The sequence below is a fragment of the Piliocolobus tephrosceles genome, chromosome 19 (genome assembly GCF_002776525.5).
Source record: "Piliocolobus tephrosceles isolate RC106 chromosome 19, ASM277652v3, whole genome shotgun sequence".
NCBI lineage: Eukaryota > Metazoa > Chordata > Mammalia > Primates > Cercopithecidae > Piliocolobus > Piliocolobus tephrosceles.
The window spans coordinates 33,546,163-33,561,009 of NC_045452.1; the positions used below are offsets into that span (position 1 = coordinate 33,546,163).

Genomic DNA, 14,847 nt, shown 5'->3' on the forward strand with positions numbered 1-14,847 from the left:
GCCCCATCCCAGCACCGCCCCCGTGCTGCTGCTGCCACCACAGCCTGGCACCCGGCCCTGTGCCTTCCCTCAGGTGCAACTGACACCTGGCCAAGGCTAGACAGGAGGCATCTAACCACAGGCATTTTCAGGGAGACAAATGACTCTTTTCAAATACATGGAATTCTCTGTGGGGTTTTAGGTCACAGAGGAAGGTGGACTCTGGTCTTGGGAAAGGAAATGAAGACTGGGACAGCTGCCCCGCCGCGTAGGGAAAGGATTCAGGCTTTCCTTGAAACGGGACAAACGTGTGAATGTGAAGTTCACACCTGCAAACTCTGCCCATTAGGACAGGCTGATGGCTCAGGGCTGTCTCCAGGTGCCATGGAGGCCCCTCACAGGGAGCAGATACAGCGCCCAGTGCCCAGGGCCTCCCTTGCCCAGAGCCATGCGACCAGCTAGTTCCTCTCTGTCTCCAGCACGGCCCACAGGTGTGCAGTTGGTGGGCAGGATCCATAGGTGAGCAGTAGGGGGGGCTGTGGGCGGGCCGTGGGGGGCCGGGTCCCTGTAGCACACTTGCACTTGCTCATGGGTCCTGTGTTCCTGTCTCGGACTTGGAGCTGTGGGGTCTGCGTGGCCAGCACTGGGCTTACAGACCGCAGGGATGAGGCTCAGGAAGGCTGCCTGACCTGTGGCCACCATCCGCAGCCTGCCTAAAGGCCCCGCAGCGGCCCAGGCTGGGAAGGTCCTGTTACCTCCCTGATCTCCTTGATCTTGGAGCCTCCTTTGCCGATCAGGGACCCGCACTGGCTGGCAGGCACCACGAGCCTCAGCGTCACTGGGGGCTTGCTGGTGGCAGGGCTGTTGCTCATGGAGTTGATGATATCCTAGGGGAGAGACATGTGTGTTGGCAGCACATCAGGCCTCACCCAGTGAGAAAGCAGGAGGAGTGCAGGGGTGCGTCCTGACTTCCCACGCTCAGAAGCCCACAGAGCCCCTCCCGTGCACAGCCGAGGACACAGTGGCCAGGCCAGGCCAGGGAGGACCAGGAGATGCTGCTGAGATGGACGGGCAGGCCCAACACGGCACACAGACGGCAAGGCAGGATGGTCACTGTGCCACAGTGGGGTTGGGGCAGGTCTGGCCTTGGTCGTGGAGACCTGGTGGGCAGGGGGTGTGGACAGACAGGCTGACACCAGAAGTGTGGACACTGGCCTAAGGGGAGGGGAGAATGGAGGCTGGAGACGAGCGGGGCTGGGTAGATGCCCAGGGCCAGGTGAGGCAGGGCTGCCGGGGACAGGCCACAACTGGGTGTCGAGGGTACGGGGGCAGAGAATGGCTCCTGGGGTCTGGCCTGGGGAAGGAGATGTGTGGTTAATGTGGAAGTGTGAGGGGGCAGCAAAGGCTGAGGCGGGGGTGGGCCAGTGTCCACCCTCCTGGGCAGCCTGGTGTTTGGCTCGTGGTCCTGACACCCAGGAGACGGAGCTGGGCTTTGGGTTCAGGCTGGTAACCCATGGGGGACAGGGCTTCCATCAGCTACATGGGAAGTGTCCAGGCTGTGGCCTGGAGCTCGCTGCAGAGCGCGGTAAAGAGCTCGGCAGAGGCAGGGACACGGAGGCTCCCCCAGGACACCCCTGGCTCTGGGTCCATCATGCCTGAGCTACGATTCAGGGCAACACACCTTGGTCTCCATAAAAAGTGCCCTCTTCTTAGAAACAAGGCGTGGGTCAGTGTGTGCCTGGACAAACTGCTATAGACTACCAAGGAAACAGGACGGTGCTCCCATGTGTCTATTTTTTGTGCTGGGAGCTTGACTGTGACCCAGACAGAGCGTTCTCTCCGGTGTTGTACCTGCTGGAGGCTGGGGAGAGCCTCTGTGTGTCAAGGCTGGGGACCTGAGACCCAGGCACGGGCACTGAATTCCCACTTCCAGCCACCGCTCTCATGGGCCATGCCTCAATCCCCTCCTCTCCCAGGAAAACTCTCGAATGGGCTCATTGCAACCCGAATTCTGGTGCCTGTTTCTCCAAGTGGTTTCAATTCCCCAAGGATGATTGTGCCTCCGTGGCTGCCCCGGGGAACATTTGACTTTAACAAAATTGTTCATTGAGAGGCACCTTAAAAAAGAAAGATAATAAGATTTTTTCAGGCCCAATGGGCAGCATTTTTTGATTGGTATGAAGAGGCCTCCACATGAAGTTCTGATTTAAAAATAGCTTCACTAAACACTCTTTTGCTAAAGCTGGTCAGCAACCTGGCAGGCATCAGCAACACACCAGACCCCCAGGCTCGTAAGCTCTCCCCTCCTTTTCCTCCCGCTGCCCCTGCCCAGCACTCCCCGCCCTGTCTTTCCCTTCCAGTTCCTCCATCGACTCCACCTCTATCTTTTCCAGCCCTCCGAAAACCCCCAAATGCCAGCTGCCTGTAAAAACCCAACCCCCCCAAAAGCCAGGTGAATAGGCAACTCCAGAAGCTAAACCTTGGATTGGAGCTGAATTCAGAGCTATACTTATGGATTCCCTACACCCAGACAAGACCTGCAATGACCAACAGAAGAATTTAGAATTGTTTTGGTTGCACACGACCCAGAGTACCTGAACTCTGTCAACAAATAAACCCAAGGATCAAAAAAGGTCCCACAGCAAAGTCCTAAATGCCTAAAACATCCCCAGTAGGAACTGATTAGAACAATCACAAACACAGCTGTAAGATGGAACAACTGGAGATTTGGGGACAGACTAGAAAGTCCCTTCCGACAACCTCGACTGTCTCTACCCTTCAAGGCCCGCTGGCGTAAGGGCAGCCCTGTCGTCCCATGAGGTCAGTGCAGTGAAACCCCACGTGAAAACAGAAATGGGGATGGGAATAGCCCTTCTGCTGAATGACAGCCACTGGCAGAACACACTGAAAAAGCTCTGGAACAAAAATGAGCCAGGATTCCTGCAGATCAGAGAGCTAGGCGCCCCTCACCCGCCCCAGTGCCGGACAAGGATGCTCATTATAGCTGCTGCATTCAGAAAGGACGCCAGAGAAAAGATGATCCCATCCCCAGAAATAACAACTGAGACACAGAAAGATCCTGGGTCCAGGCAGTGAGGGAGCCCGGGAAGGAATGGGCAGCTGGCATCCCACCTGGCCTTCAGCCCTCAGAGTGACTAATGCTGGACACAGGGCGTCTTCCTCATCCTCCCGGTGGCTATGGCGACTCTTCTTGCATCCGAGCTGCAGAAAGGTCTCATGTCATCCTCCTCCTCAGTTTAGGTACACCACACCCTGGAAGGCGCTTCAAATTCTCTCCCTATTTCCCAGCCCTGAACTCTAACCCTTGGGCCCTTGCCTGGAAAACATTCATTCCTGCTCTGGGACTCCACCCCTGAAAGTTTAGTAGGCAGAGACTCTGCTTGAAAATGGAAAGGCATCTTAAATTTGCACATCAGAGACAGTTTCCTGAGCTCCCGGAGAACTCCTCGGCCCACTGGCAGGCTGTGTGGGCTCTGGGCAGACCCCTGCCTCATGAGGTGGGTGCAGACTCCAGACAAGGGTCTTGACGCTGCACCTGACACAATCCCACTAACACAGGCAAAATGACTGGGGCAGAGCCTTCAAAGGCTCCGAGAGGTTCCACCAAAACATGACCCGGAATTCTCCACAATCCCGTGACCCCAAATCCAAAAGAAGGGCTTAAACTACTGATAAACGTCCCCTGTTCAAGGCCTTCCCGACCTGACCCCACCCCTACGGCTCCTACCCAAAGGCCTTCCCGACCCGACCCCAGCCGCTGGGACGTGCCAGTCCTGCCAGTACAGACACCGAACAGAGATACTGATCTGCTGCAGACCTCAGGGCCACCAACAAAATCACTCTCCCTTACTTCCCAGGTGTACTGAACCGAAACACAGCTTCGCTGTCCATTCTTCCCAAAGCCACCTTCTTCGTGGTGGTGGGTGTTCGCGCTGTCCCTCCAGGGCTGCCGCTGGACCAGGAGAGTGAGCATGTTTTCCCTCACTGGGGAGGACAGCGATGAACCTGGACAGTCACACCCTGGGGGTCACTGAAGCCCTCTCCTGCTTCTTCCCGTTGCTCATTAAGACCTAGAAGACCTAAATCTCCCTAGCAATTCAGTTCAGTCCTGGTGATGCCCTCCTTTGTTCAGAGACAAGGAAGCCTGTGGAGGGACCCCACCCACCTGCAGCCTTAGCAGCCTCCTGCTGAGAACCCCAGCCTAACGTCCTACTTCACAACTGAAGCTGGAGGTGATCAAGCAGGGCCTGTGCTACAGAACCGGACCAAGTTCATCCACTGAAACCCTGATCCTCTGTGTGACTGTGTTTAGACATGGGGCTTTACAGAGGTAACTAAGGTAAAATGGGGTGTCTACAGTAGAACCTAATGTAATCTGACTCGTGTCCTTGTAAGAAGAGGAGACAAGGATACTGACACACACAGAGGGGTGTCCCTTTGAGGACCCAGGAAGAAGGTGGCGTCTGCAAGCCGAAGAGAGAGGCCTCAGAGGAACCGGCCCTGATGGCACCTTGATCTGAGACTTCCAGCCTCCTGGACTGTGAGAGAACCAGTGTCTGCTGTGTAAGCCGCCCAGTTGTGGCATTTTGCAATGGCAGCCCAAGCAGGCTGGGACAGTGTGCTGCTGCTAACCTGGCTCTCCTTCGGCACAGTCCCCTGTGATGGGGAAAGTCTGTCAGATGTAGAACTCATCACACTCGCCGGCGCTTGTTAACTAGCCAAGGGCCCGTGGCGGTGGATGCTCTGGAAACAGGGGCTTTTACTCTGCTGGAAGCCCACCCTACATGGGCCGCATGCTGAGTTCTTAGGCACACGTCTTCCTAGAGAGGTGGTGACTGCAGACGCGAGGCCAGTGCAGATGGAGATGCGGACGTTGGAGGAGGTGCCCTGGGGGGTCATTCTGCCCCACCAGTGCTTTGGCCACGGCTGACTCCAGCTAAGCCTTGAAGGCTGGATCTCTGGAGGCAAGCAAACAGGCCATTGTGAGATTTCCACACTTCGCCCCTGATTTTGAAAAGGAAGAACGGACAAATTCTGAAAATTCTGGTTGTACCTTTACTCAATCTTTTCTGGTGCTCTCAAGACAGCTGGCTTTGGCACCGGATGATTTCAAATGGGTATTAGCTAAGTCAATCCATGAAACTACTCCTCATGCCGTAGACAAATGGATGAACATCTCCAGTCAGCATCGGTGGGAAGCTTTACAAAGACTGCTGAGGTTCTTTTCAGGCCAGGTATCTGTCAACAGCACAATCCGACATGGTGTGAGGGTGAGACAACGCCCCAGAGCGACGCCTCAAGGGCCCTCTGGACACTTTCAGGTAGATTTTAACCAGCATCCACCTGGGACTGGAAATGCTTTCGTTGTTGTGTGTCTGTTTTCAGGATGGGTTGAAGCATTTCCTTGTTTAAAAGCTGTAGTCCTTAAAGTTGCTAAAAAAAATTCCGTGATTTTGTATTTCCAAGCTGAAGCATACCAACTTTTACATGAAGTGATTGAGAAATACATTTTACACGAACCATTATAACAGAACTCTGTGAGTGGTTACCCCTTACTCAAGAACAACACTGTCCTGACCATCCCCAGTCTTCTGGAAAAACCAAGGGACCCAAAGATGAAAACTCCGAATCCGAGCTTTCTTGGCCATACAGTCTGCTCGCTTGGAGACACCTCAGCTCTCCCTCCATGGACTGACTGCAGCGCTCGTACCTTTAGGGATTCCTGATACTCGATTCTGTCCTGCTGCAGGCAGAGATAGCAAATGACTGCAGAGGACTCAGCACAGCCCTACGTAACCTACGTAATAGCGTAGGTTACGGCTGCTTCCCATGACATCTTCCCAAACATCCTCCTTAGGTTCTTCAACCAGGAGATTTTGTCTATTGGAAGGGACATCAGAGAAAATCTGTTTCTCTAACCTCATTGGAAGGGGCCTTACCAGGTATTGCTAACAAATCCAGCAGTGAAACTCCAAGGAATCAGTCCTTGGTTTCACATTTCACAGCCAAAGTGGCGATTCAGAATTCCACACAACCAGAAAATGACTCCCATACAGGACCTCAAACTGAGGTTCTCTGAGATCCTCTAGAAGCAGCCATTCTTCAGAAACAGACGGCTGATCTGAGACCTTCCTGCGAGCCGAAGACCTTGGACAAGGGCCAGTTTCTGCTCAGATGTCCTGACAAGACCTCTGTCTGATTTGTTTCCTTTTTCATCTGCTTACATTTAATCATTCTCCCTCTCATTCTCCACGGGCCCCTGGTTGTCATCCACCTCTGGTGACGGTCCCTTTTCTATTTTCTTTTCACTTTATGAAAATTGTTAGGTTAACACATATTCATTCTAATGCCATTCTTGATTATCCCAAACAGTAACCACTGCCCTCGCTCTCACTGACCACTGGACACACCGCCCACCACCAGGCCCCACGGAGGAAAATCTCGAGACATGCCAATTTCATCAAATGGGACCCTGGGGGAGGACAGCTGATGCTTTCTGCTTGCATCTACATGGACAACTGACTCTAAACAAATCACCTGTGACTTTGTTAGCATCCCTTTCTCCTAGAAAAGCAACCAATTCTTAAAGTTTACTGTTCGGTCCCCAGGTCATTTGAAACTTAAATTCAGCAACCTGCATAGGGCAACCAGCCGTTAAACACTGGCCACGAGGGAGAAACAAAGACAGGTCCCAACTGAAGCTGGAGGGCGCAGGCCTCGGTTCTAACCTCTTGGCCTGAGCCACAGCCCTTCCCCAGTCTCCATATGCCTCCACCAGACACTGCTTTCTTGGGGCCAGTCACCAGGCCCTGCTGGCCTCAGATGAATAACTCAGACACCTTAGGAAAGGTATCCTGAAACTTCTTTGTATACAAAGACCCTAATTCTATAATCTCCACAGCTGGAAATTCTGACTCAAACTTAAGTTCCAAAACCAGGCCACCTGTGATTATTTGTGTACCCTGTGGGAGGGATGACTGAGTGTCTCCCACAGTGGGAATCACACAGGCAGAAACTGCGGTCAGAAACACATCGCCAACTCCGGCAGAAGTTATTTGGGACACCGCCTGCCCTGGGTGGAAGATGTGTTGGCATAAGCAGCGGTAGGTAATTGCTTTTCTCCAGGTTTCTTGCTGGCCAGCCATACTGGCATCTGTGCCACTGCACGTCACCTGTAGAGCGAAGGTCCCAGAAGCGGGCTGCCCAGCACCCTAAGGAGCGGCCACGAGGCTCTCCAAGGCTGGTCCTCATGGCTATGGGATGTGTCCTCTTGCCTTGGGTTGGGTAACAGCGCTCTTGGTCTCACCACCATCCGGGGACTTGGTTGTTCTTGTTTCTGTCTTGGTGTCACGATGCTGGTCTGCTGCATTCCATCAGTCTCCCGTCAGACAATGGCCAGGACGACTCGGCAACAGAAAGATCCAGAGGACCCTGCAGCACAGCTGACCAAAAAGGCAACTGAACCATCCCTAAGCAGCATGACCTGGCTCTCTAGCCTTTCCTGAACTGGCTACCCTCTTGCAAATGAGAGAGTAGCTAAAAGGGGAAACTAAGAAACAACCTCCAGACAGTGGCCAGGCCACCTATGATAGGGGAACACTGGCCCCAGTGTCTGCAGCGTCCAGCCCTGGAGGCCAGGCCACAGCCTCTGCCGCACTCGGCCCTGAGCAGTCAGGTTCCCTCATGTGCGTCCCCACTTCCAACTCAGGACCCACTGGAAAAGGCCTCACACACTCCCCCAGCCAGTCACATGGGATGCCCCACTTCTAGCCCCACTGCCTCCCCCATGGCACATCCCTCCCCTCCTCTCCCACTCCGAAGTTCCCCTCCTGCCTGACTTTGAGTCTCAGCCAAGCACAGAAGATGGCACCAACCACCACCATGGCCAGCTTTGAATACTAAAGAGCCTCTGCCCATTCTCCTTTGAGGGCTCTCTGTTTATTCCCACAAAGTGCACCTCATTATTTAATGGTCACCCCTCAAAGACACTAAATGCATCTCTAACTTCCAGCAATTTCAAGAAAATTAGAAACACATAGAAGACATTATAAATTCACTCAATGACAGAATACACAGAAGTGCTGCTCTTTCTTTCTCTCTCCCTCTCGCTGTCTCTCTGTCTCTTTCTGTCTCTCTTGTCTCTGTTTCTCTCTCTCTCTCTGTCTCCCTCTTCCTCTCTCTCTCCCTCTGTTTCTCTGTCTCTGTCTCTCTCTGTCTCATCACCACCACCAACACGGATGGTCTCTACCTTTACCGTCCATATCTAAGCCAGTCTACATCAGCTCTCGTGGGGGGCCCAGAGGCATGGTGCTGTGTGGCTGAGGACCAGGGCTGTGCCAGCCAGGGCTTTGTCGCGAGCCATGTGGCAGAGCTGGCTGGAGGCTGGAGGTGCTGGTGGGGCCTGAGAGTCAGCCAGGCTGCGTGCCCCGGGGGGAAGGGTGGGGTGTTCTGAGGCCATGCTAGGTGCCCCAGGGTAGGGTCTGGGGAAGCTGAGGGAGGGGGACTTAAGGCACACAGCCGGGAGTAGCTGGCTTCAGAAGGACAGAGGGACACTGGCCCCTGACCAGATGAACCAGAGCTGTTATGGGGCTGCCTGGGCGGACTGGGGCATCCCCTAGTCCAGGTACAGGGGAGAAGGCCCAGGGAGCCAGCTGGGACCAGGCCCGCCCCCGCCAGGCTGGCCAAGGTGCCCGGGGTGCAGGTTACCTCCTCAAACTTGTATGCGATCATGGCAAAGGCCTTGAAGATGGCGTCTGTGGGGCCTGTGATGGTCACAATCCTCTCTGGGCAGTTTCCCTCTGAGATGTTGATCCTCGCACCACTCTAGGGTGAGAGCAGAGAAACCCTTGGGCCAGTGGGCCGGGGGGCCAAAGTCCGTTGACAACTGACACAAACACATGCCTCTGTCCGCTGACTGGCAAACCATGACTGAACAGTAAAATGCTTCTCAACAATCTCCTTTACAAGGAAATTTTAATTAGCAAAAGGAATCCAACGGATTCCTTCCCCACAGGGAAGCACAGGAGGCCTGAGTAGGGGGAAAGAGGCCCCACACTGCACTCCCCACAGGCCCCGGCTGAGAGCACAGGCAGGATGTCAGCAGGGGCAGAGTCTGGGGACCCTCCCCACCCACCCGGGAACGGCTGCAGACAGGTGAGGACCCACCACACTCACCTCCTCACGCATCTTCTTCACAGTTTCTCCTTTCTGGAATAAAGATTTAGACAATAAGAAAAAGGCGTCCCTTTGGCACTGAGGACAATGCAGCCCAGGGTGGGTGGGGAGCGGCCTGGCCCATGTGCCCACACAGCAGAGCCTCCCACCGGCGCTGGGGGAGCAGACCAGCCTCTCCACTAAGAAGGCCAGGCTTCATGCCCACCACGCCCTGGCGGACATTTCAGATGGGAAACTGAGGCCCAGGAAGGCAGGTGCACCCACCTAGGGGCACACAGCTGGCAAGGGTGGTGCAGGTCTGACCTGACTCCCCAGAGCAGCTCACTCGTGGCACGTGGCAGTGTGCGTGCCCTCAGGCGCCCCGCATGGCCGGCTGCGCTCTGGCTCGCCCTCCCAGAGGTGGTGACTCTCGGAGACGCGCCCTCTCAAGCGCTTGGGAGGAAGCCGGGACAATGACCTACTAGAGGCGCCCCCATGGTGGGACTGAGGGGAAGGACACAGGACCCCCGGAGGTGGTGAAAAGGTGACAAAGACGGGGAGGTGGCCCTCACTGCTCAGCCTCCCGGGGCAGCAGGCTTCCAAACTGGGCCTTACTTCCCCTGGGCCAGCCCTGATTTGGAAAGGAAGTGTCCGGGGGCTGCCGCCTCCACCGGCACTCCTGGAGACCACCCAGACTACACGGCCGGCTGAAGAACGCGTGAGAAATCATTCTTTGTGGAGTCTTCAACCGGGAAAGAAGGGCTGGCCACCAAGGCCACGGGCAGGGGGCAGCGAGGCGACCAGCTGGGGAGAACCCCTTCCCCTCAGGCTGCACAGAGCCAGGGACCAACTTCAATGTCACGCAGCATAAAGGTGACACCTCTGGGGTCCTGACTTCATGGAACACAGACCACCCACCTACTGGGAAAGGCGCACCTACTGGGTGCCACCTAGCACCCAACGAGGCTGCCGTCCTCACCATCCCCTCACAGAGACCCCAACAGAGGCAGAGACTCCATCAATAATTACCTTCCCAATGATGCTTCCAACTTCCTGCAGGAAAAAAATCACAGAAAGATGATGTCATAGAGCAGGAGGAGGAAAACACTGGAGGCAGACATTGCCGAAACCTGCCTACCTTCCCTGTGTGAGTGAAGAAGGGAGAATTCAGAATCTGCCGGTGGTGGGGGCGGGGTGTGTGTGTACAAGCCAGGCTGCCTCTACAGAGGCCCTGAGCCGGGGCTTCCTTGGCACCCACCTGACCAGGCCAGAGATGGGCTGACTCTAACTGCCCCGGGGCGGGGCAGGGGGCATCACCTACGCACTCAGGCTGCCAGGAAACCCTGGAAGAAATGTGTGAAAAACAAAGCCTCCTTCCATTGTGTGACTCAAATAAAACTTAGCACTGCTAGTGCTCCATGACTGCTATTTAAAAGGCAGCCTGTTAAAAGGAATGCTGGAAGATGCTGCCACAGTTCTGATGGCGAGCCCGAGGTGGTCTGGGACACACTCCCCACTGTGCTGAGTGGCCCAGTGTCTCCCTGTCCAGCAGCGGGGCGGAGCTGACGGGTGCTACTCTGCCTATCACCTGAAGCGGGGCCAGCAATGGTGACTCTGCGAGGCTGTGAGGACGGTGTGCAGAGGGGTCTGTGGAGGCAGAGGGAGGCCGTGAGGACGGTGTGCAGAGGGGTCCGTGGAGGGAGAGGGATACTGGACACAAGGAGGGGCCCCTGTCAACCAGGTCACCTCCCCCCCAGAGTGCAGCTGGGTGGCATGGCCACTGCTGCTGGAGATGGGGCTGTGCACCTGGCCTCACAGAGCCTCATCTACCATGGGGCCTTGGCTCCTGACACCCACAGTCAGAGAGGCAGGTCCCTCTGTCTCCACTGCAGGAATGAACGCTCTGGGTGTGGGCACCACCACCTTCCCTCAGGAGGAGACTGTCTTCTGGAAACCTAGGATGTGCCAGTGCTGTGGGGCTAGAGCCCAGAGCCTCTGCCATCCTCCTCCTGGAGGGAGGCCACACACAGATACTGGCAGTTGGATTCCTCATGGTGCACACCTGAGGCAGGAAGAACTGGGGGACCCTATGCTGTGGGGCTGGAACTGGGGTTCCATATAGAGAGCTGAACATGGAAGGAAGTGCTCTGCGGAGGTGCAGCCCGGGACCCACAGCAGCCAGGAGCACCATGCGCTCTGGCTTCCAGAACATGCCACCACATACAGGAGCTACTGAGGGAGTGGCTGGTTCCAGGCCTGGGACAAAGAGGACAAGATGAACAGAGAGCAGGATGGGGCTGTAGGAACAGGGACTCGTCAGGCCTTGGGGTTCTGGCCAAAGCAGGGCAGTGAGGGCCTCGGAGCAAATCACGTGGTCACGGAAGGATGAGCCGGGGAAGAACACGGCAACCCGCCTCCCGGAGGATAGAAACACACGCTCTGAAAGTCCGAGGAGCCTCCTGGGAGCGGCCAACAGGCACACCCCAGGGCAGAGCTGCTGCTGTGCTCCTGCCAACGGCCAGGAGACTTAGAGCAAGGTACAGGTGCTCCACACACACTGCGAAGTGTCAACCGCAGAGTCAGAGCCAACCATCCACTCCAGGCGGAAGGGACTCGAGACGGCGCCAGGGGATGCTGTGCGGCCGCCATGAAGGGAGCCAGTGGTAGGAATGCGTCCGTGTGGGTGCCCTGACACTGATGGCTGTGTGTGGCTGTGCTGGAGAAGGTCCCTGTGGGTAGGAAACACGCCGGAGGTATCAGGTTGGCACTGAGTCTCAAAGGGGCTGTACCTATAACTGCTTTGTAAGTTTGAGATTGCTTAACATAAGATTAAAAAATGATCCAAAGACTCAGGCAGGATTGGGTTCTGTCTGCTGTGGCCGCCTTTCCTACGGTGCCAATGGCGGCTCCTCTTACCTTTCCATGCATCAGCAGGCGGATGGTAAGGGTCACATTCAGGCCACCTTCTGAGACCTTGGACTCCATCCTTCTGCCAAATTGTGGCTGGGGGTGGTGGCTTAAGGCGCTGAGGGTGCTGTGAGGAAGGACAGATGGGGCCCAGAAGGCGTCACCTGGAGAAAGAAGGCACAGCTGCTGCTAGAGAAGAGTCTCATGGCCCATGCACATCCAGGGGCCTTCTGGGTGGCAGTGGGACGGGGTTGCCCACCTGCCACGTGCTGACCAGGACTCGCATGCTTGGCAAAGGGTACGCAGGAGTTCAAGGGAGGGCCTTGGGAGAGGTCTCCAGGGAGGCCCCACGGCTACCTCCCTCCTGACACTGGGCAGGCCACTGCAGCTCCTGGCCAAGGTCTGCATCTGCCCAGGCTCATAGGAGCACCTCTCTCAGCAGCCAGAGACTGGCAGGAATTACCCCTGTGAGGCCCTGGGGGCTCGCATCTCATAGGCCCAGCGCCCTGCGGCTCTGCCCCCCTGCTTCTGCTGTGGCCTCAACACACGGTTGCGGGGTGCCAGAGTCCCCTCGCCAGGGTGTAGGAGCTGGCCCTTCACATCCCGAGCCTGCCATCCTCATCCCCTCATGCTCTCATGTGACTTAGTCCCTGTCAACTAAGCTGCCAAACAGCTGGTGTCCCTGGCAGTTCTCGGCAAGTGCCTTCCACGCACACAGCGCTGTCTGCAGTCATCGTGTCACTGCTGTGTGCTGTCATTCAGCGAACTGACGGAGCCCACTGGGCAAAATTAAGGCCTCATTTTATGACTGACCAGCAAAGAATGATGGTAGTGAAGGTGAGGAGCTTGTGCGATAGTCAGGGCGACTTTGTGTGGCACGGTGGGGACCCTGCTTCGAGGAACGGGGCTCTGCAGAGTCAGTTCCACACCGAGTCCTTCCCTGAAGAGCAACACCTCACCCGGGGGGCTGCCTCGCAAAATCCACCAGGAACAGAACCCTGTGAAGCCGCACCCCCACCATCATCGAGCTGCCTGGACACTGCCCTTTGATTCAACCGGTTCACACAGAAGAAGAGGCTATGGGTTCAAAGATGGGACAAAGGGCTTTTTTCTCAATAAAATAGTTCTGTTAAAAATAAGGTAGAAGAAAAACACAAAGATAACACAGAGGCAAAGCCCATTCCAACTGCCTGTGTGGTGTGTAAGGAGGATCTGCAAAGAGCAGCCACAGGTGTTGGGGTGGAGCCACAGCCTCGGATGCACCTCTGCACTGACAAAGTGACACGCTGTCTACACCCGCGCTGACACTGTCTACACCCGTGCTTACTGTGCTTAAAAATGTATGTATAGGTCACTTCATCAACACACTCAGACTATCACAAAATTACTGCAATTTTATTACAAATTGTTATCTGTAACATTATTTGTATTAATTTATAATTTTATTACATTATTATTTGTAATAAAATGACACTTTGAAGGACAAGGATTTTCACGTTGCATTTAACGAGGATTTCACGTAGCACAAAGGGTTCTGAAGATCATCCTTGCATACGAATGCTCTTGCTTCACTGTGCAGCACATCGGCCCCATGTGGCTTTTTCAGTTTAAAACTAAACATCCACAAGCACATTTAAAGTGCCAAACAGTCTTGTGTGGGCAGCGGCAGCTCCCGGGGGAAAAAGCAGAGAGGCCGTTTCTGGCACCACGGACAGCTCCCCTGGACAGCACAGCTCATGCCATCGCTTCGGTGACTCATTCTAAGTAGTGCATTCGTGTAGAAAGGTCTCAGAAAGGAGAGAAGAGCATCAGTTCCAGTGCATGGCATGGCCCAATAAGCACCTCTGCGCACACACCGGCACCCTGAGATAAGTCCGGCTGCAGCCTTTCACCTGTGGGTACCGATGGACCAGCACACATGGACTGGATCTCGCTGTGGCCGCTCTGGAGCTCTGTGCTTCCTTTTTAATTAAAAACTCTCCTCCCTATCAGAGGGACAGCAGGGCCCTGCAGCCATCTGTTATGTCAAGGTTTCCAGCCGAGGGAAGGGAAAGTGGGTCAGCTCCTGCCAGGGGTGCTTGGGGCTCCAGGCTGTCAGCCTCCATCAGTCACACAGGCCAGCGAGCTGCAGCCAGCACCTCTCTTCATTGCAAGGGCAGCGTGAGTGAGGGGCTGTCCTGTGCAGTGCGGGTCACCTGGGACTCAGTGCCCAGGACCCCAGAGGACCTACTCTGCTCCAGTTAGCAGCTCCCAGCGTTGCAGACCACTTGGAAGGCCAGGGTGAACGAGGTGTCAGCTGCTCCCTGGCTGTCCCTGGGCACCTACCCGTCCATTCCATCTGCAAAGTACCCTGGCCTTGCTGTCACCTCTGCGGCTGCTGCTGTCCTTCCCAGCTAACACTGGCCATCTGCCCAGAGTCCATGGGGCAGTTTGGTGGCTACCAGGAAATGAAGGGCTGAAGTGGAGCCTGCAGCAGCCCACACTCTGACCATGGGCATCCAAGGCCCCGTGCGACTGGCCGTTCCCCAGAATGGAGCCCGTTCTGAGGCTTGCCCACCCCTCCCCACACTGTGTTCCAGAAACAGGCAGAGCTCTGGTCCATCCAGGTCCCTCCCTCAGTCCTGTCCAGTGCTGGAGATTTAGCACATTTTAGCCCATGCAATGGGAGGGGAAGAAGAGACAGGCACAGTCATCCCGTGAGGGCCTGGGCCCCCAACCGTCTCATCCCTGTCCCTGTCTGCACCCGGGGCCCTCACCTGCCTCCCTTCCTGTCTACACCCGGGGCCC

At 55.7% G+C, this 14,847-nt stretch overlaps 1 protein-coding gene across 1 annotated transcript in view; it reads right to left on the reverse strand.

Moving 5' to 3' along the window:
* Window positions 1–14,847, reverse strand: part of PCBP3 (poly(rC) binding protein 3) — a 169,080-nt gene that overhangs the window by 26,355 nt on the left and 127,878 nt on the right. Inside the window, exons 3-7 of the mRNA XM_031934597.1 lie at window positions 12,070–12,224; window positions 10,183–10,206; window positions 9,175–9,207; window positions 8,707–8,823; window positions 701–866 (exon numbers count right to left, since the gene is read on the reverse strand). Coding sequence (XP_031790457.1) covers window positions 701–866; window positions 8,707–8,823; window positions 9,175–9,207; window positions 10,183–10,206; window positions 12,070–12,224 — 495 coding nt within the window. The remainder of the gene's footprint in view (window positions 1–700; window positions 867–8,706; window positions 8,824–9,174; window positions 9,208–10,182; window positions 10,207–12,069; window positions 12,225–14,847) is intronic.